The sequence below is a fragment of the Anolis carolinensis genome, chromosome 2, assembly GCF_035594765.1.
Source record: "Anolis carolinensis isolate JA03-04 chromosome 2, rAnoCar3.1.pri, whole genome shotgun sequence".
NCBI classification, from domain to species: domain Eukaryota; kingdom Metazoa; phylum Chordata; class Lepidosauria; order Squamata; family Dactyloidae; genus Anolis; species Anolis carolinensis.
This window is the reverse complement of record NC_085842.1, coordinates 22,985,149-23,007,663: the sequence shown is the minus strand read 5'-3', so window position 1 is coordinate 23,007,663 and position 22,515 is coordinate 22,985,149. Positions and strand designations below refer to the sequence as shown.

The 22,515-nt window shown below is 43.6% G+C and overlaps 1 protein-coding gene across 1 annotated transcript in view; it reads left to right on the top strand.

The window, feature by feature from the left end:
- The window catches only part of LOC100552976 (zinc finger protein 850), a 31,731-nt gene extending 12,469 nt beyond the window's left edge, over positions 1-19,262 (top strand). Inside the window, exons 6-11 of the mRNA XM_062969307.1 lie at positions 851-2,492; positions 5,609-5,712; positions 10,115-10,317; positions 12,978-13,715; positions 15,840-15,936; positions 17,658-19,262. Of these exons, the coding sequence (XP_062825377.1) occupies positions 851-2,492; positions 5,609-5,712; positions 10,115-10,317; positions 12,978-13,715; positions 15,840-15,936; positions 17,658-18,886 (4,013 nt within the window). The 3' untranslated portion in view covers positions 18,887-19,262. The remainder of the gene's footprint in view (positions 1-850; positions 2,493-5,608; positions 5,713-10,114; positions 10,318-12,977; positions 13,716-15,839; positions 15,937-17,657) is intronic.
- Positions 19,263-22,515: the final 3,253 nt, after the last annotated feature.

Below are 22,515 nucleotides of genomic sequence, written 5' to 3'. Positions count from 1 at the left end.
ACTGCATGGAGTACCTTCCTGCAGGAGTGGTACTTATTGATCTACTCGCATTTGCATGTTTTTGAACTGCTAGGTTGGCAGAAGCTGGGGCTAACAATGGGAGCTCGCCCTGCTCCTCAGATTCAACACACCAACTTTTTGGTCAGCAAGTTCAGCAGCTCTATAGTTTAACCCATTGTGCCACCGGGGGCTCCAGCACTTCAGTTACTTGCCAAATGTTCCTTCTGTGTTCAATTGTCTGTCTTGTTTGTGTATAAAAACGGCATTGAATATTTGCCGTATGTGTATGTTCTGTGATCCGCCCTGAATCCTCTTTGGGGTGAGAAGAATGGAATATAAATACTGTAAATAAATAAATAAAAAGTAACCTAATGAGTTAAACTACACCAGTAGAAAAAGCTAGCAAATTAATTACTGTATGGACTTGTGTATTAGTCAACTTCATGTATAGGTTGAGGGCAGGCTTTGGAGCCAAAAGTATTGATACAGGTATGACCTGTGGGTGAATTGAGGGTCATTTTGCTGATAGGGGGAAACGCCAATGCTTCTTCAAAGGTCAGCTGCCCTGGCTGAAGCTGATATTTTCCCATCCAGACCAGAAGTGGTGCCATGACAGAGAAAATAAACAGGGGTTAGTTTTTCATTTATACTCTCTCCTTTCACCACTCAGAGAAGGGGATGGTTCCTTTTCTTGCCAATAATGAAGATAAAATACTTAGGCTGATCTATGAATAAATCTGTCCAGGTTTTGAGGGCCAGTTTTTTGAGTAAAATTTCTAGACTTATACACTCTTGCATATTTTAACATTGTTTTGTGTGTCCCCCTCCCCATCTATCCTGTGTCTTGCAGATAACTGCAGCCAAACATACATCTGTCCCAAGTGTGAGAAGTGTTTTAAACACCGATTGGATCTTGCAAGGCACTGGCGAACCCACCTGGAAGAAGAACGTTATAGCAGAAGGAATACTTACAACTCCATCATTTTGGGGAAACATCTTGCCCAAAAGATGGCTCTTTTGGTTCGCAGCAGTGTCCACAATGAGAAAAAACGATCTGAATTGGAAGACTCTGGGAAATATTTCGTTGGCAGTTCACATCTTTCAAGAGATGGGAAATTCCAAAGTGAAAAAGAGCCATTGAAGTGTCAGATGTGCGGGAAATGTTTCGCACGTAAAGCTTACCTTATTAGACATGAGAGAGTCCACACAGGGGAGAAACCCTTTAAATGCCAGAAATGTGAAAAATGCTTTGCTTCCAAGGGAGATCTTGCGACCCATCAACGAGTTCACACAGGAGAGAAACCATACAAATGTGACATATGTGAGAAATGGTTTTCTTCTAAGTCCTACCTTGTGATACACCAGAGAATCCATGCAGGGGAGAAACCATACAAATGCCAGGATTGTGAGAAATGGTTTGTTTCCAAGGCTGACCTCCTGATACATCAAAGAGTCCACACAGGAGAGAAACCTTACAAATGCCAAGAGTGTGGCAAAGGTTTCATTTCTGGGTCTGATCTCGTGAGGCATCGAAGAGTCCATACAGGAGAGAAGCCGTACACGTGCAAGGAGTGTACAAAATGTTTTGCTTCCAAGACTGAACTTGTTAGGCATCTGAGAGGCCACAGTGGTGAGAAACCGTACCTATGCAAGGAGTGTGGGAAACGTTTTGTTTACAGCTCCAATCTCGCGACTCACCAGAGAACCCACACAGGAGAGAAACCGTATAAGTGCCAGGAATGTGGGAAAGGTTTTGCTTACAAGGCATACCTTGTGACACACCAGAGGCTCCATACAGGAGAGAAACCGTTCAAATGCCAGGAATGTGGGAAAGATTTTGCTTCCAAGGCCGAACTTGTGAGACACGAGAGAGTTCACACCGGAGAGAAACCCTACGAATGCCAGGAATGTGGGAAAAAATTTGCTCGGAAATCAATCCTCATGCACCACTCTTCTCTCCACACAGGTGAGAAACCCTATGAATGCCAGGAATGTGGGAAGTGTTTTATTCTGAATTCTCTCCTTGTGTATCACCAAAGAACCCACACAGGGGATAAACCTTACGAATGCCAGGAATGCGGCAAACGGTTTGCTCTCAGTGCACCGCTGCTGAGGCACCAAAGGCTGCACACAGGAGAGAAGCCCTTCAGATGCGAGGAGTGTGGAAACAGCTTTGTGCACAAGTCTGCCCTCGTGACACACCGCAGAGTCCACACGGGAGAGAAGCCGTGGAAGTGCCAGGACTGTGGGAAGTGTTTTTCTCGCAGCTCACAGCTTGTGATCCACCAGAGAGTGCACACAGGAGAGAAACCCTACAAATGTGAGGAGTGTGGGAGATGTTTTGCTGCTTATTCCTCACTGGTTGGCCACCAGAAACTCCACACAGGAGAGAAGCCGTATAAATGCCAGAAGTGTGGGAAATGCTTCGCACTCAGTTCTCACCTGGTGCAGCATCAAATAATCCATGCCAGAAAGGAACCACAGTCATCCTAGCAGTGTGGAAAATGTTTGCTTCCCAGTTTAGTCTTGCCAAACATCAAGTTGTCCATCATATCATAGACTATCACTCCTGGCTGAGTATGAATGTCTTCCAAGGGTAGAGTCCTGGTGGTGGTTCCGTAATTGAGCGTGGTGTCCTATTTTGGATCCGTATGGTCTTTCACATAGAGGACATAGTTTTCCAGATGGAAGGCGGTCCCGACAAGGCTTCCTTGATGCTCCTTCCTCTTGTCATGTTTCTCCCTCTCGTCCTGTATTTGTTCCTCTAGATCAGGCATGGGCAAATCTTGGCCATCCAGGTGTTTTGGACTTCAACTCCCAGGAATCCCAGCCAGGTTACCGGCTGTTAGGAATTGCGGGAGTTGAAATCCAAAACACCTGGAGGGCCAAAGTTTGCCCTTGCCTGAACTAGATTTGTACAGAAGAGTAACTCGACATTCTGATAAACATAGAAGCACCAGGCCTTCTCTTTAATTTCTTCCCTTTGTGTGGTGTCTTGTCCTTAGTGATGGAAGTTCAGTTTACATACCAGCAGCCCAAAGCCCATTTTAATCTTCCTGCCCTTTTATTTGCTATGGTTATCTCCAGTTTCCGAATGTGGAATATTAACTTGGAATTATTTCCAATGTTGTGTGTTACAATAGGTATTATAAACCAGCACCTAATCCCCTCTGTTATTATTTCATTGTGGTACTGTTTTTGCCAGAAGGTTTGTGTCATTACTCTTATCTTCCATCCATAAAATCACTGCATAAATTTGAGTTATTTTCAGGAACTTCATTATCTCACCCAACTAATAATAATAATAATAATACACTTTATTTATATTCTGCTTGATCTCCCCGGAGGGACTCAGAGCGGATTACAGTACATATAAGGCAAACATTCAATCCCTTTTTACACGAACGATGGCATATACTAACAGTTTAAGGTAAAGGGCTTCCCCTTTTTCCATTTCCAGCGTCTGGAGGCCATACTCAACTTCTGGCCATGGGGAGATGGTGCTGTTCTATTTTCCATGCCAAAGGAGCCTGCTGTTTCTGATCTTTTTGCTGGCATGTCCTTTTACCTTCCCGCCGAGGCAGTACTTATTGATCCACTTGCATTGCATGCTTTTGAACTGCTAGGTTGACAGAAGCCAGGACTGACAGTTAAGAGCTCACCCTGACTCATGGCTTTGAAGTGTTGACCCTCTGGTCATCAGCTTTTCCTGCAGCTAGCAGCTCTAACCAGTGCTACCAGGCCCCTAACTAGGGACAAGAATGACAGCAGCATTAAATGAACAGAGTTATCATGTCATTAGTGCCAGCATGGCATAATGGTTTGAGTGTTGAATTATGACTCTGGAAACCACTTGGCCATGGAAACCTACTCCGGAATCGCATACTTTGAGCCCTAGAATAGGGCCACCATACGTCTGAAATTACTTGAAGGCACATAACAATAGCAAAGTAAGTTTTCTTGAATGGAGGTATTTTTGAATGTAAGGATAAATTCAAAGTTTTCAAAATAGATGAATGCATGCATGGGGGTATAGGAAAATGGGCTGATACAGTAGAGTCTCACTTATCCAACATAAACGGGCCGGCAGAACGTTGGATAAGCGAATATGTTGGATAATAAGGAGGGATTAAGGAAAAGCCTATTAAACATCAAATTAGGTTATAATTTTACAAATTAAGCACCAAAACATCATGTTATACAACAAATTTGACAGAAAAAGTAGTTCAGTATGCAGTAATGCTATGTAGTAATTACTTTATTTACAAATTTAGCACCAAAATATGATGTATTGAAAACATCAACTACAAAAATGCGTTGGATAATCCAGAACGTTGGATAAGTGAGTGTTGGATAAGTGAGATTCTACTGTAGTTCCTTGGCTCTTTCTAGTCACCTCTCTGCCATCTTTTGGCCTCTTTTTTCCTGCTGGTCTCAGATGTCTACCCTCTCATTTTCTTTGTCTTTTGGCAACCTTTCCCTCCAACTCATCCTTCTTGTTGATATCCACTTTTTCCCTTTGTCCCCTCTTAAATTTCCTGTCCCATGGGTTAATATAGCTGCCACAGATTAAGCTCTTTGGCTTCTTCCATCATGGTCAGATATAGGATGGATGATACTTGGCAACAGTACCCATGAAAGGGATCTAGGAGTCTTAGTAGAGCAGAAGCTGAACATGAAGCAGCAGCGTGATACTGCAGCTAAAAAGCCAATGTGATGAGATTCTGTGCTGCATCAGTATGAGTGTATTGTCTAGATCCGTGGCTCTCAGCCTGTGAGTCCCCAGGTATTTTGATCTAAAACTCCCAGAAATCCCAGCCAGTTTACCAGCTGTTCGGATTTCTGGGAGTTGAAGGCCAAAACATCTAGGGATTCACAAGCTGAGGACCACTGGTCTAGATTGAGGGAAGTCATAGTTTCACTCTATTTTGCTTTTGTTGTACTGCCTTGGAGTAACGTTGTGTCCCGTTTTGGGCACCACAATTCAAGAGGGATATTAACAAGCTGAAATGTGTCCAGAGGAGGGCAGCTAAAATTATCAAAGGTCTGGAGACCATGAATCCCTATGAGGAGCGGCTTAAAGAGCTGGGTATGTTTAGCTTGGAGAAAAGAGAGGGGACATGATAGCCATCTTTAAATATTTGACATGTATGTGAGACTCTGGAGACTAGGACACGGAGCAATGGATTCAAACTGCAGAAAAAGATTCCATCTGAACATTAGGAAGAATTTCCTTACAGTAGGAGCTGTTTGGCATTGGACTATGCTGGTGTCATTGTGGAGTCTTTTCTGGAGGCTTTTAAGCAGAGGCTGGATGGCCATCTGTTGGGGATGCTTAGGTTGTGTGTTCCTGCATGGTAGAATGGGGTTGACTGGATGGCCCTTGAGGTCCCTTCCAACTCGCATGTGCATGAGGAGTGGGAATGAAAAAAAATGGAATACTTTTACAGAAGCATTAAAGAAAAGCTGGATTTGCATATAAATGGAGCTTCCATCTTAAAATAATCATCTGGAAGAAGATCAAATCCTACGATGTGTTATAAAGACAAGCTGATTGAAATAGGTTGAGAGCCGGCAGCAAATTTTCCAGACAGTCTTAAATCTACAGCATGGAGGGAAGAGATAAATCAGACAACTGCACAAATGCCTTGCGGAAAATTGTCAAGGAATTAAAAGAAGAAGCCAGGCTGGAAAAGCTAAGGAGACAAGACAGTAAGTAGGATGTGAAGGAGCAAGATTGCATTATGATTAGAAACCGTAAAACAGGAACACTGACGCTTTAGCTTTAGATCCAGCTAATTAATGTTTATGGAAGAGTGCCCTTTTTTGGTTAAATTGCCTCCTATTTAGTTATAAATCCCAACAGAGGTTAGGAAGAGACTTGGTCACTACAGCAAAATAATCTCTTGGTTTCCACCATCCAGCACTTCTCAGAAAAATTAATATGGATTACGAAAAGAAATTGAAGATGAAATTGAAGAAACTGGAGTCTGTTTTATGGATTATTTTACACATGCATATTTTGGGCTTAAATGACCATTTGACTAAGCTGTATTCTGAATAGCTGTATCTTGAATAATATGTATATAGTAAAAGCTCTGTATCCGAAGGATCAGTACCCACAGTTTCACATACTTGCATTTACCTGGAGGACCTAAAAATTCCTAATAAATGTTCTCTTTAGGTTGTCAGAGGCTTTCCTGGCCAGAATCACTGGGTCGTTATACGTTTTCCAGGCTGTATGGCCATGTTCCAGAAGCATTCTCTACTGACGTTTCGCCCACATCTATGACAGGCATCCTCAGAGATTGTGAGGTCTGCTGGAGCCTAGGCAAGTGAGGTTTGTATATCTGTGGAAGGTGAGAGAAAGAACTCTTGTCTGTTTGAGGCAAGTGTGAATGTTGCAATTGAACACATTGATTAGCATTAAATAGCCTTGCAGCTTCAAAGCCTGGCTGCTTCCTGCCTTGGGGAATAATTTGTTGGGAGGCGTTAGCTGACCCTGATTGTGTCTTGTCAGGAATTCCCCTGTCTTCTGAGTGTTGTTCTTTATTTTCTGTTCAGATTTTAGAGTTTTTCAATACTGGTAGCCAGATTTTGTTTATTTTCATGGTTTCCTCCTATTCTGTAAATTAGGCCAATAAATAAAGAACAACACTCAGAAAACAGGGAAATTCCAAACATGAATTAATCAGGGCCAGTTAACACCTCCCAACAAAGGATTCCCCCAGGCAATAAGCACCCAGACCTTGATGCTTCAAGGCAATTTAATGCTAATCAGGGTGGCCAGTTGCAACATTCTTGTCTACCTGAAACCGACGAGTTTTTTCTCCCACCCTGAACCTTGCACAAGTATATAAACCCCATTTGCCTAGTTTCCAACAGACCTCACAACCTCTGAGGATGCCTGCCATAGATGAGGGTGAAACGTCAGGAGAGAATGCTTCAGGAACATGGCCATACAGTTAACAACCCAGACATTTTTTAACATTTAAAAGGTGATTTGTATGGTATGCTTTTGCTGAAGGACCCAGCAAATTGTTTGTTTTTCCAGGGTGACTATGGTCATTTTCAGCAGAAGTCATTCATTTCAGTAGGGTTCATGTGGTTAATTTAGAAGCATATTCCCCACATATACAGGATCATACTGTATTTTAAAACATAATGTAGCTATCGTAATTGACAGTGATCTGTATCAATGTTTATCAATTAATGCAGCGAGGAAGAAACAGATTTGATTGTCAGTATATATATATTTGTAAATAATTGAATAATAAAATTTTAAAACTTGATGGTGTGTGCAAAGATCTCTGTGTTAAAATCTACAGAAAATAATAAAAGATCTCAACAAGAAGCTCAAAAACTGAAAGACGCTCCTTGTCCCAAGATCACTTGATGACTTGGTGACTTGATGACTGAATGGGGATTTGAATCTGTCTTTGCAACTTATTAAACTACTGTAAGTTGCTTTAGAACAGGAGACAAATTACGGAAGCAGATGCTGAAAATCTGGGACCTCTGGTCATTTCCAATAAGACAGCATATCATAGTGATTGTTGAATGTTAATTAGTCTGTAGGTGAATCTACAGTGTAAAAACATGATGTAGGATGCATCTACACTGTAGATTTAATGCAGTTTGGCACCACTAACTCTCATGGCTAAATATGGAATCCTGGAAGTTGTTGCTTGGTGACACACTAAGGCTCTATGATGGAAAAGGTGAAAGACTTGTAAAACTACAGCTCCCAGGATTCCATAACATTGAGCGATGGCATTGTAACTGGTGTCAAACTGCATTGATTTACACTACAGTATAGACCAGGTGTGGGAAAACTTGGCCCCTCCAGGTATTTTGGACTTTAACTCTCACAATTCCTAACAGCCTACTGGCTGTTAGGAATTGTGGGAGTTGAAGTCCAAAACACTTGGAGGGCCCAAGATTGCCCATGCCTAGTATAGATATACCCAATGAAACTGGGTTCAGATTCCTACTCTGTCATGAAATTCACTGACTTTGGGTGCAAATCACCTTCCCTCAGCCTTAGAGGAAGAAAATACAGTAAGAGTCCCACTTATCCAACATTCGCTTATCCAACATTCTGTATTATCCAACACTGTCTGCCTTTTAGTAGTCAATGTTTTTGTAGTCAATGTTTTCAATACATTGTGATATTTTGGTGCTAAATTCGTAAATACAGTAATTACTACATAGCATTACTGCGTATTGAACTACTTTTCCTGTCAAATTTGTTGTATAACATGTTTTGTTGCTTAATTTGTAAAATCTTAACCTAATTTGATGTTTATGAGGCTTTTCCTTAATCCCTCCTTATTATCCAAGATATTCGCTTATCCAAGCTTCTGCCAGCCCGTTTATGTTGGATAAGTGAGACTCTACTGTAGTTGTTCTACTCCAATAACTTTGTTTTTGTGGCTGCCACAAACTAGATCGAATTGGTTGAGACTCTGTGAGATACTCATAGAAAAACTATAGCAAAATGTGCGACAGGATGCCCTGCATAAAAAAGCTTTTGCAATTTAATAAAAATTTCCCATGTTTTTATGATAAAGCCAATTAGGAAATGATATTTATAACCCAGGAACAAAAGTTCTGTTACACAGTGCAATAATAAATAATAATCACAACAGTAACCTCAGCCAACGATGTGGATGATTTTGGCATCCTGGATAAGGGGAGATTATTAAACTGAAATTAAACTAAGGAAGATCAAAACCATTCAGTTGAAATGACATGAAAACATACATTACAAAGCTATTGAAAAGCGATGCAGCAGCTCAGAGCCTGTACAGTAGAGTCTCACTTATCCAAGCCTCGCTTATCCAAGCTTCTGGATTATCCAAGCCATTTTTGTAGTCAATGTTTTCAATATATCATGATATTTTGGTGCTAAATTCATAAATACAGTAATTACAACATAACATTACTGCGTATTGAATTACTTTTTCTGTCAAATTTGTTGTATAACATGATGTTTTGGTGCTTAATTTGTAAAATCATAACCTAATACAATATTTAATAGGCTTTTCCTTAATCCCTCCTTATTATCCAAGATATTCGCTTATCCAAGCTTCTGCTGGCCCGTTTATGTTGGATAAGTGAGACTCTACTGTAATAATAATTTTGGGTGCTGTGCCAAAAGATCTCAGTTGGCATTTGGAAATAATAGACATTGACAAAATTACGATCTGCCAACTGCAAAAGGCCACCCTACTGGGATCTGCACGCATCATCCGAAAATACATCACACAGTCCTAGACACTTGGGAAGTGTTGTGATTTTGTGATACGAAATCTAGCATATATCTATCTTGTTTGCTGTGTCATAAAATAATAATAATAATAATAATAATAATAATAATAATAATAATAATAATAAGTATTGGAAAATGAGCACGCAAAGATACTGTGGGACTTCCGAATCCAGACTGACAAAGTTCTGGAACACAACACACCAGACATCACAGTTGTGGAAAAGAACAAGGTTTGGATCATTGATGTTGCCATCCCAGGTGACAGTCGCATAGATGAAAAACAACAGGAAAAACTCAGCTGCTATCAGGACCTCAAGATTGAACTTCAAAGACTCTGGCAGAAACCAGTACAGGTGGTCCCGGTGGTGATGGGCACACTGGGTGCCGTGCCAAGAGATCTCAGCCGGCATTTGGAAACAATAGACATTGACAAAATCACCATCTGCCAACTGCAAAAGGCCACCCTACTGGGATCTGCACACATCATCAGAAAATACATCACACAGTCCTAGACACTTGGGAAGTGTTCGACTTGTGGTTTTGCAAAATGAAATCCAGCATATCTATCTTGTTTGCTGTGCCATACAACGTCGTTGTGTTGATAATAATAATAATAATAATAACAACAACAACAACAACAACAGCAACCTCAGCCATGTGGATGATTTTGGCATCCTGGATAAGGGAAGATTATTAAACTAAGGAAGATTAAAACCATTCAATTAAAATGAAACGATAGTATACATGACAAAGCTGCTGAAAAGCAATGCAGCAGCTCAGAGCCTATACTTTCCAAACCTTTCTGCTTTCTCCCACCTTTCCATCTCTTCTGAAACTCAGAAGGGTTAAAGGCACAGAGTCTCTTTCTCTCTCCTAGACAAGCAGGGGCCTCTGCAGCAACACATGGCGGAAAGCCTTCTCTGAGGTCCCTTTCCTGCCCCACCTTCCCCCTCTCTTCCTCCTGGGGAGAGGTCTGGCTGGCCTCGGGTGACCCCCTTGGCCCCCTCCAAGGCTGCAGCCTGGCAAAGGCAGCCAAAGCGGAGGTGAGTCAATGGCAAGCTTGGGGAGGGGGGATTATAGCAGGGCTCAATAGGTAGCCCTCCCCCCAAAAAAGCTCAATGCTAGAACAAATGCTTAAAGTGCATCTGGCCCCATTTGGATGGCCATGGCTCAAGGCTATGGAATCCTGGGAGATGTAGCTTTGCAAAGTTAGAGTGTTGCCTGCAGTGTATGTGTGTTTTACACTAATGTAACAAGACAAAGTGAAATAAGCAATAAATCATATTTTGGGTTGCTGTGAGTTTTCCAAACGGTATGGCCAAGTTCCAGGAGCATTCTCTCCTGACGTTTCACCCACATCTATGGCAGGCATCCTCAGAGGTTGTGAGGTCTCTGAGGATGCCTACCATAGATGTGGGCGAAAGTCAGGAGAGAATGCTTCTGGAACATGGCCACACAGCCCGAAAGACATACAACAACCCTGTTGTGAGGTCTGTTGGGGACTAGGTAATTGGGGTTTATATATCTGTGGAAGGTCCAGGGTGGGTGAAAGAACTTTTCTGTGTTGGAAGCATGTTGCAGTTGATCACCTTGAGTAGCATTACCTTGCAGCTTCAAAGCCTGCCTGCTTCCTGCCAGGGGGCATCCTTTGTTGACAGGTGCCTTGTAGCTTCAAAGCCTGGTAGCTTCCTGCCTGGAGGAATCCTTTGTTGACAGGTGCCTTGCAGCTTCAAAGCCTGGTAGCTTCCTGCCTGGAGGAATCCTTTGTTGACAGGTGCCTTGCAGCTTCAAAGCCTTGTAGCTTCCTGCCAGGGGGCATCCTTTGTTGACAGGTGCCTTGCAGCTTCAAAGCCTGGTAGCTTCCTGCCTGGAGGAATCCTTTGTTGACAGGTGCCTTGCAGCTTCAAAGCCTTGTAGCTTCCTGCCAGGGGGCATCCTTTGTTGACAGGTGCCTTGCAGCTTCAAAGCCTGGTAGCTTCCTGCCTGGAGGAATCCTTTGTTGACAGGTGCCTTGCAGCTTCAAAGCCTGGTAGCTTCCTGCCAGGGGGCATCCTTTGTTGACAGGTGGTAACTGGCCCTGATTGTTTCTTGTCTGGAATTCCCATGCCTCCTGAGTGTTCTTTATTTACTGTCCTGATTTTAGAGTTTTTTTTAAAATGCTGGCAGCCAGACTTTGTTCATTTCCATGGTTTCCTCCTTTCTGGACAGTACATAAAGAACAACACTCAAAAACAGGGGAATTCCAGACAAAAAAACAATCCTGGGCAGCTAATCACCTCCCAACAAAGGATTCCCCCAGGCAGGAAGCAGCCAGGCTTAGAGGCTGCAATGCTAACCATGCTGGCCAATTGCAACATTCACACTTGCCTCCAAAAGACAAGAGTTTTTTCTCCCACCCTGGACATTATTCCACAGATATTTAAACCCAAATTGCCTAGTTTCCAACAGCTCTCACAACCTCTGAGGATGCCTGCCATAGATGTGGGTGAAACGTCAGGAGAGAATGCTTCTGGAACATGGCCATACAGCCTGGGAAACTCACAACAGCCTAATGATTCTGACCATGAAAACCTTCCATACCAAATCATATTTTTATAAAAATATGAATTGAAGGTTTTCATGAGATACATTGTGTCCCCATACATTTCATTGCTACAATGTATGTTTCTGTATATCTTACAAGGGGTTTACTAGTAAAACCGAATCACTGTGCTACAAAATTATTCTTGTCTGCAAAATGTGTCACCGACATGAAATGTTTGGAAAGCTCAGGCCCCTTCTACGCTGCCATATAAAATCCAGATTATCTGCTTTGAACTGGATTATATGGCAGTGTAGACTCATATAATCCAGTTCAAAGCAGATAATGTCGATTATCTACTTTGATAAACTGGTTTATATGGCAGTGTAGAAGGGGTTCTTCTACGCTGCCATATAAAATCCAGATTATCTGCTTTGAACTGGATTATATGGCAGTGTAGATTCATATAATCCAGTTCAAAGCAGATAATGTGGATTATCTACTTTGATAACCTGGTTTATATGGCAGTGTAGAAGGGGTCTATCTGTCCTATCGTATGCTTCTACTGGAAGCTACCTTGGGCCCCTTCCACACAGCTGAATTAAATCTCATTACCTTCTTTGAACTGGAATATATGGCCATGTGGACTCAAATAACCCAGTTCAAAGCAAATATTGTAGGATATTCTGCCTTGATATTCTGGGATATAGGGCTGTGTGGAAGGGCCCATAGAGTCACCCTGGAGTACCAAGAAAATACCTAGCGTCAGTACCCAGTTTCTTCAATAAGTTCAGGAACGTGTCCCATGCAGAAACAAAGTCATACATTATTATGTCACTCAAAAAACTACCACTAACTGAAGTTTCTAATCTGTTCTACAGGGTTTTTTTAAAAAAATATTCTCATTGCCAAGATCCTGGCTCTATCTTTTGCAAAAGCCCTGGAGCAAGTGAGAACAATGATTTTTGCTACAGACTTACTTTCCTCAATTACGTAATGGTGGAGGCTCCTTCTTTGGAGGCTTTTAAGCAGAGGCTGGATGGCCATCTGTTGGGGTGCTTTGAATTCTATCTCCTGCTTCTTGGCAGGGGGTTGGACTGGATGGCCCATGAGGTCTCCTCCAACTCAATTATTCTATGATTCTATGATTAATTTATGGCTTCAATCCTCTTTTTTGTTCAGAAGCTGTTGAAAGGAAGGAAGATGGAGGAGTGGGAATCCCCAAAACCCACATCAGGGGAGCGATTGACAGCAACTGGAAAAGACCTTCATGTTGTCCAAGTTGAAACAATTGGCGGGTTTCTGACCAGAGTTGCCCCGCCTCAGATTAAGGAGGAACCAGAAGAGAGGTTGTCGCAGTTTTGGGAAGACGAAAGGAAGGCATTCAGGAAGACGAGGACAACAACAACACCACATTCAGAACGGAAAAACTCTCAGCACCCTCAGCTTCCAATGGAGGGAAATAGGAGGCAAATGCATAGAGATGCTGATTCCAACTGGCATCTCCTTGGTGCAAAACCTATTGCTGAAACTGTCCAGGGCTTTGATGGCCATGAAGTCACTGAGAACAGCAAGGGTCTGGACTCATCGGTGGAAGTGAAGGGGGAGCTTCCAAACATGGATGCTCTCAATAGGGAGATGCGGTGTCAGCGTTTCCGCCAGTTTTGCTACCGGGAGGCCGACGGGCCCCGGAAAGCCTTCTGTCAACTTGGGAAACTTTGTCACCAGTGGCTGAATCCGGAAAAGTACACCAAGGAGCGGATCCTGGAGCTGGTGACCCTGGAGCAGTTCCTCCTGATCCTGCCCTTGGAGATGCAGTGCTGGGTCAGGGAGCAAGGCCCTGAGAGCGGCAGCCAGGCTGTAGCCCTTGCGGAGGATTTCCTTTGGAGGCCCCAAGGAGCAGAGAGAGTGGAAGAGAAGGTCAGGACATTCATTCTCATCCAGAGCTTTGGGTGGATTGATGGATTTTAACATTGTGTCACCCCTCCTCATTTGCTCCAAGTAGAGGTACAAGACCTCAGTGAAAGTAAAACATTGCAAATAAAAAACATTATTTTTTTTCCCCAGAGAACACAACTTTTTATCCAACTTCTGTTGCAAGTGGATCATAGAATTGCACTGGAGAACTTGGACATTCTGATGCTAGGTCTATACTGCCATATGCACAGTTTCAGAATGCAGATTAACTGCATTGATCTGGTTTATAGGAGTCTACACTGCCGTAGGATCCAGTTCAATAGAATTAACCTGCATTCAGAAACTGCATTATAAGGCAGTGTAGATCCAGCCTGAAGCCCCTTCCAAATTATCAAATCAGAAAATCCACGTTATCTACTTTGAACTGGATTATCTGAGACTACACTGCCATATAATCCAGTTAAAAGCGGATAATCTGGATTTTATGTGTGTTAAAGTGCTGAGCTGCTGAACCTGTGGACCAAAAGGTCACAGGTTCAAATCCTGGGAGCAGAATGAGTGCCCACTGTTAGCCCCAGCTTCACCAACCTAGCAGTTCGAAAACATGCAAATGTGAGTAGATCAATAGGTACCGCTCCAGCAGGAAGGTAATGGCGCTCCATGCAGTCATGTCGGCCACATGATCTTGGAGGTGTCAATGGACAACACCAGCTCTTTGCTTTAGAAATGGAGATGAGCACCAACCCCCAGAGTCAGACACGACTAGACTTAATGTCAGGGGAAAACTTTACCTTTACTTTATGTAGAAAGGGCCTGAGAGAGGTGTTCTCAATAGGAAGCTCTAGGTCCTCCAGTGTGACTATCTGGTTCAACTCCAGGAAAGGTTGACAGGTCCTAGAAAGAACCTTTAAATGAACTATGCAAATAATCAAATCCACAGCAGTCAGAAGTGCTAAGGTACGGTCATCCTACACATTTGAAGGTGAAACATTCATGGATTGAATTTGCATACATGGATTTACTATTTACTATTGCCTCTGCTGCTACACTACTAAAAAAAATACTTCAATGAGAAGTTGATCATAGAAGTATGCTGGAGAACCTATAAATGGCAGGAGAGATTTTCTCTCAGATTGAAAAAAACAGTGTTTTCAATTTTTATTTATATTCACAGATTTTTTACTTTTGTGAGGCTCTTTCATCCCTGACTGTAGAGTTGCACTAGAGCAGTGGTTCCCAACCTGTGGACCACCAGTAGTCTGCAAAATTAAAATATGGTCTGTGGCCTCACCGTTACTACTACAGATAATAACACAGCCCAACCAAAAAATAAATTGTCTTGGTGTCTTCATTTTTAGGCCTGTTCCTTGGATTATTTGGGGTGCTGATTCAGAAAATTGCATTGCATAGACCACATCAGCTCTAGATTATTAAATCTGTGGTTTCTGTGGGTGAGCAGATGGTGACTATTGGATGGCATATGTTCTGTATTAGAAACTAGAGCTGATGTGGTCTATCCAATGCAATTTTCTGAATCGGCACTCCACATAACCACACCGAATCTAAGGTTGAGCAAAAACTGATTCGTTACCCTTTTGGTACTAATGTTGAAGAGTGGGCCCTGGTCAAAGTGGGTCCCGGTCAAAAAAAGGTTTGGAATCACTACACTAGAGGATTCATAGAAAGAATACTTGTTGGTCCTCCAGCATTTTTTTGTGGTCAGGCTCCAGTGTATTTTGACCACAGAATTATCCTGGAGGGCATAAATATTCCTAGAAAGAGGCCCTCTGTTTTTTTAAAAAATTTGCATTTTTTTCTAGTTTCATGGGATTCCTATGCTCCTAAACCCATGAGCAAATGTGGAGGGTAGAATATCTGAAAGATGAAAGACAGGGGGACTATATATATATGGAGCCTCTAGTGGCGCAGTGGGTTAAACCGCTGAGCTGCCGAACTTGCTGACCAAAAGATCAGTAGTTCGAATCCGGGGCGCGGAGTAAGCTCCCACTGTCAGCTCCAGCTTCTGCCAACCTAGCAGTTTGAAAACATACAAATGTGAGTAGATCAATAGGTACCATTCCAGCAGGAAGGTAAATGTCTGACATGTTGTTCCCTCTTCTGCTTCAGATCCCAGAGGATTCCAATGGCTTCTGTGCTGATTCTTCCAAGTCAGAGCTGGATCCCTCGGACATTGTGAAGATTGAGCTTCCCATGGATGGCGATGGTGAGGAAGCCCAGAACGTGGGGTAAAATCACAGATTGAGTCCTTTGTCTAGCTCATGTGGAATACACCCTCCAGCCTTAGATCTTCAATGGGAACATTTATTTAATGGATTTGATCTGTGTTTAAATGTATGAAAGTCTCCAGATCCCATCTGATGTGAAATGGATATTGGCCTTGCTCCTTCATCCTTCTGATGGGTCACTGTAGAATTAATGCAGTTTGACACTACTTTAACTGCCATGATGCAATGCTATGGAATCATGGGAGTTGTAGTTTGGTTGGGCATCAGCCATCTTTATCAAAGAAGGTTTGAAATCGGGTAAAACTAGAACTCCCATAGTTCTGTAGCATTGAGCCATGGCCGTTAAAAGTGCAGTTATTCTACAATGTACAGAAGATGTTTTGGGAAGACATGACCTTTTAGAAACATAACTTTTTGGAAAACTAGGAATCTCCATTGTCTTTTGGAAGCATGACCATTTTAGAAATTAATTGGCATTCATACTATTTGAAATAATCATAACCTTTTGTAAAGTATGATCTTCCTAAGAAGAGTTAAATACTCGTTGAGTGAATCATCTCTGTAGTGGTAAATATCTACTAGTATTTGTGCAAGACAAATTAGGCTTCTCAGTTGTTAGACTGATATGCCTGGTCATCCTCTGAACTGTTAGGAAAAAAGATATGCCAATGCACAAATATATATAGCAGATGGGTTGCTATAAGTTTTCTGGGCGGTATGGCCATGTTCCAAAAATATTTTCTCCTGACGTTTTGCCCAATCCTATGGCAGGCATCCTCAGAGGTTGTAGGGTCTGTTGGAAACTAGGCAAGTGGGTTTCTGTGGAATAATCTATGAAATAATGTCCAGGGTGGAAGAAAGAACTCTTGTCTGCTTGTAGCAAGTCAATAGAAATCCAATAGTTCATAAGCCATAAAAATCCACAAGTCCATAAGCCATAACAATCCAATAATTAATAAACCAAAACAGTAGACGATAGATCCCAAAAAACAAAGGCACAAAGGTTTCAAAGATCCGGGAACAGGAAACTTCTCTTAGGCATGAAGCAGGAACAGATGAAGTGAGAATTTGCTTTGACAAAAATCTATCTCAAAACACACACTTTTAAAAGCAACCCAAAAATGCATTTCTCTTTCCTGTGGAGGCCTCTCTCTTCCCTGCCAATCTTACACTCCTACGAGGCTGTACTCCCTTCCATAACAACCGGTCCGCCCTAGATAATGATGACGCCCCTTCAAGGTCCTCGTTATCTTGCACCTGAACCGGGGCTTGAGACATCTCTTGCTCATTAATTCCCATGGGAATGTCATCCTGGCTGTTATCTATGGCCGGCTGGGTCAACAGTTCATTCCGCTCAAGCTGCATTTCTCGAGCCTCTGAATCAGCCTGTATTATTCCCATTCCCATGCCATCGTCCTGAAATTCATCCTGCATCCCATCATCTGGCTCTTGTATCTGAAACCCAGAATCCTTTTCTTCATCCTCACTCTCGCTATGCTGTGGCTGAGTCACAACATCTACATACAATATAGCCAGCTATTACAATTATATACATAACAAATAACTAGTATAGGAGGCTTGTAGAAGCTTTGTATTTCCAACAAGATGCAGGGTGAGAGAAGACAAGTCCTAGATAGGGTTTTTATCTGAGCCAGGATGGGTTTTCTTACATTAATATTACATTTGCTTTTTGTTCTAGGATGCCACATCCAGCCACCGTATATCCTTGGAAAGGCAGCTGGCTTGGAAGAAGGGATGTACGACCGTTTGTGGAAGAAGGCCAGCTGTGACCTGTTGCCTAAGAACCAGAAAATGCCGCTGAAGGATAAGCCTCACAAATGCCAGTATTGTGGGAAGGCATCTGACTGCAGGGCCCACCTGGTTATCCATGAAAGAACCCACACAGGAGAGAAACCCCACAGATGTTCCACCTGCGGGAAGTGCTTCACCCGGAAAGAGTCGCTCATAATCCACGAGCGATTCCATACTGGCGAGAAGCCATATAAGTGCTCCACCTGCGGCAAAACCTTCAGTGATAAAATTGGCTGCCTCATCCACGAAAGGACCCACACCGGAGAGAGGCCATACAAATGCTCGGAGTGCGGCAAAAGCTTTGGCACTCGTTGCAACCTCCTGAGGCACCGGAGAGTGCACACGGGAGTGAAACCGTACAAATGCTCGGATTGTGGGCAGAGTTTTAGGTACAGGCCGCAACTGGTGATTCACGAAGGAATCCACAAAGGAGAGAAGCCGTATAAGTGTGCCGAGTGTGGGGAGAGCTTTAGCCAGACGCGGCACCTGGTGATACACAAATGGACCCACACTGGGGAGAGACCCCACAAATGTGCCGTCTGTGGCAAAAGCTTCAACCAGAAATCGGACCTTATCACACACACGAGGACCCACACGGGGGAGAAACCGTATGTCTGTGCTGAGTGCGGAAAGAGCTTCATTTCTAGCTGCCAGCTCCGAAAGCATGAGCGGATCCACACGGGCGAGAAGCCATACCAGTGCTCCGAGTGCGGCAAGTGTTTCACATACAGCTCCCACCTCACTACGCACAAACGGACTCACACGGGGGAGAAGCCGTACCAGTGTCCCGACTGCGGCAAGTGCTTCATCTTGAGCTCCCATTTCACCGCGCACAGGCGGACGCACACAGGTGAGAAGCCCTATCAGTGTTCATACTGCGGCAACAGCTTCATTCAAAGATCGCAGCTCGCCAAGCATGAAAGGTTGCACACTGGGGAGAAGCCCTATGTATGTTCTGAGTGTGGGCAAAGCTTCCGGTGGAGCCAAGGGCTCCAAAAGCACATGCGGACACACACCGGGGAGAAGCCGTACAAGTGCCCGGAGTGCGAGAAAACATTCTCCAATTCCTCAAACCTTTCTAGGCACCAGAAAATCCACACCAGGGATAGACAATAAAGGCTGTTAGAATAGAGATGACAACCCCGCAACTCTGTAGATGTTGCTGAACCGCAACTCCTAGCAGCCTTTACTTGTGTAGGCAATGGTATGGAATGCTGGGCTTTAGCACAGCAGGTTAAAGCACCAGATGCAGTAAATTTTGTCAGTCGAAAGGTTGACAGTTCAAAGCCTGGGTCAGGGTCAGGGCCGGCCGGAGATATTTTTAAATGTTAAGCGGGGGTGCTAAAAAGCGCCCCCGCCACCGGCCCCGCCTCCGACGCCCTGGCCCCGCCCAGCGTGCCCTGGCCCCGCCTCCGACGCTGTGTGGGAGGCGGGGCCAGGGCGAATAGTGCGGGGGGCGGGGCCAGAGTTGGCCCCGCCCCCCGCCCAGCGTGCCCTGGCCGCGACCAGGAAGTCAGGCCCGAATGGCCTAGCTGCGCTGTGCGCGTGCGCACAGCACAGCTAGGCCATTTGCCCTTAGTAACAAACTAAGGGCAAAAATGGCTTATCTGGCTGTGCGCATGCGCACAGCCAGATAAGCCATTTTTGCCCTTAGTTTGTTACTAAGGGCAAATGGCCTAGCTGTGCTGTGCGCACGCGCACAGCGCAGCTAGGCCATTCGGGCCTGACTTCCTGGTCGCGGCCGGCGACCGCCCGGGCGATCGCCGGCCGCGACCAGGAAGTCAGGCCCGAATGGGCTATCTGCGCTGTGCGCATGCGCACAGCCAGATAAGCCATTTTTGCCCTTAGTTTGTTACTAAGGGCAAATGGCCTAGCTGTGCTGTGCGCACGCGCACAGCGCAGCTAGGCCATTCGGGCCTGACTTCCTGGTCGCGGCCGGCGACCGCCCGGGCGATCGCCGGCCGCGACCAGGAAGTCAGGCCCGAATGGGCTATCTGCGCTGTGCCCGTGCGCACAGCGCAGATAGCCCATTCGGGCCTGACTTCCTGGTCGCGGCCGGCGATCGCCCGGGCGATCGCCGGCCGCGACCAGGAAGTAAGGCCCGAATGGCCTAGCTGTGCTGTGCGCGTGCGCACAGCACAGCTAGGCCATTTTGCCCTTAGTAACAAACTAAGGGCAAAAATGGCTTATCTGGCTGTGCGCATGCGCACAGCACAGATAGGCCATTTTTGCCCTTAGTTTGTTACTAAGGGCAAAATGGCCTAGGTGCTTGGCGCGGGCGCGGGGATTGAAGCCCCGCGGGCCCGCGCCAACACCGGAGGCGTCGGTGGCGCTACGGGTCGCTGTCGACGCCTCGACAGCGCCCCTAGCAGCCAGCGCCCGAGGCGGCCGCGTCAGCGGCCGCCTAGTAACAACCGGCCCTGGTCAGGGTGAGCTCCTGGCCTTTAGCCCAGCTTCCACCTACCTAGCGGTTCGAAAGCAAAATGTGAGTAGATAAATAGGTGCTTCTTAAAAGTGGGGAGGTATTTTAAGGCACCCATAAGGAAATGCCAGAAAAATACTGGCTATTCGATCAAGGAGGAAATTTACAAACAAAGCTCTTCGGCAGGGAGATGGAGTGACAGCACCCTCCGTGGCCAGAACTGAGCCTCTAAGATGGGAAAAGCCTGTATATACCTCTATCTATGTACAATTGTCTGTCTTGTCAGTGTATAAACGGTATTGAATGTTTGTCGCATATGTATCTTCTGTGATCCGCCCTAAGTCCCCTGCAGGGTAAGAAGGGCGGAATATAAATACTGTAAATAAATAAAATAAATAGAACTCTGTCTCTAAGCATTATGAACCCACAAAGTTCTTCATTCTTTCATCTGTTGCCTGAATGTTTTATATAAGGTAGGAACTTTGGAAATAAAGAGAAAACATTACAAATATAAGCACAAAACTTTATTTTGGTCCAGGAAAATATTGGATTCACACCTAAAATGATGGATGAATTTGTCTAATTTTGGTACTTAAAATCGTTTTGAATTTGGGCTTTATGTCAAACAGCTGAACTGGGAACTGGAGCCCAAAACACCTGGAGGGGCGAAGTTTGCCCATGCCTGCTATAGAGCTAGGATGGAGCACTTTGGAACTCCTAAGAAAGTGTTATCTAAGGTTTCAAAAATAGTGTTTTTTATTTGTGGCTTGTTCACTTTGGCAGGAGTTCTGTGCCCCTAATGCCAGCAAATGTGGAGGGATGACTGTATAGCATTCAGACTTCCAGAAGTCATCCTGAACTGAAAGTATTAATGCACTGCGTTGTTTGTGTGTAAAAATATCAATTTGTACATTACCAAAAATTTAACCTAGAAGTTAGTAATTGCAAGTCTCCAATTTGCCACATGTCTATTATTATTATTATTATTATTATTATTATTATTATTATTATTATTATTAATAATAATAATAATAATTATTTTATTATGATACAGCAAACAAGATAGATATGCTGGATTTCATATCACAAAATCACAAGTCGAGCACTTCCCAAGTGTCTAGGACTGTGTGATGTATTTTCGGATGATGCGTGCAGATCCCAACAGGGTGGCCTTTTGCAGTTGGCAGATCGTAATTTTGTCAATGCCTATTGTTTCCAAATGCCGGCTGAGATCTTTTGGCACGGCACCCAATGTGCCGATCACCACCGGGACCACCTGGTTTCTGCCAGAGTCTTTGAAGTTCAATCTTGAGGTCCTGATAGCGGCTGAGTTTTCCTGTTGTTTTTCGTCTATGCGACTGTCACCTGGGATGGCAACATCAATGATCCAAACCTTTTTCTTTTCCACAATTGTGATGTCTGGTGTGTTGTGTTCCAAAACTTTGTCAGTCTGGATTCGGAAGTCCCACAGTATCTTTGCGTGCTCATTTCCCACGACCTTTGCAGGTTTGTGATCCCACCAGTTCTTTGCTGCTGGCAGGTGGTACTTGAGGCATAAGTTCCAATGGATCATTTGGGCCACATAGTTGTGCCTCTGTTTGTAGTCTGTCTGTGTGATTTTCTTACAGCAATAATGTCTATTATTATTATTATTATTATTATTATTATTATTATTATTATTATTAACTTCATTTCTATCCCGCTCTTCTCACCCCGCAGGGGACTCAGAGCGGCGTACAACATACATTTAGGCAAAAATTCAATGCCTCTTTATACAAAGCAAATAAAACATAACATAAAATCAAAATTCAATTTAAAACCATTAACATTAAGATATTAATACAGTAGAATCTCACTCATCCAACACTCGCTTATCCAACATTCTGGATTATCCAACGCATTTTTGTAGTCAATGTTTTCAATATATCGTGATATTTTGGTGCTAAATTCATAAATACAGTAATTACTACATAGCATTATTGCGTATTGAACTACTTTTTCTGCCAAATTTGTTGTCTAACATGATGTTTTGGTGTTTCATTTGTAAAATCATAACCTAATTTGATATTTAATAGGCTTTTCCTTAACGCCTCCTTATTATCCAACATATTCGCTTATCCAACATTCTGTCGGCCCGTTTATGTTTGATAAGTGAGACTCTACTGTACATAAAAACAGCATCTAGATGCTATTATGTCTATTTATATCCCGCTTTCTCTCTTCAAAGCGCATGACATTAAAAGCATTTCAATACAATTTAAAATCCACATTGAAACAGAATTAAACATCAATGGTATTTTTTTTAAAAAAATTGTTAAAATCC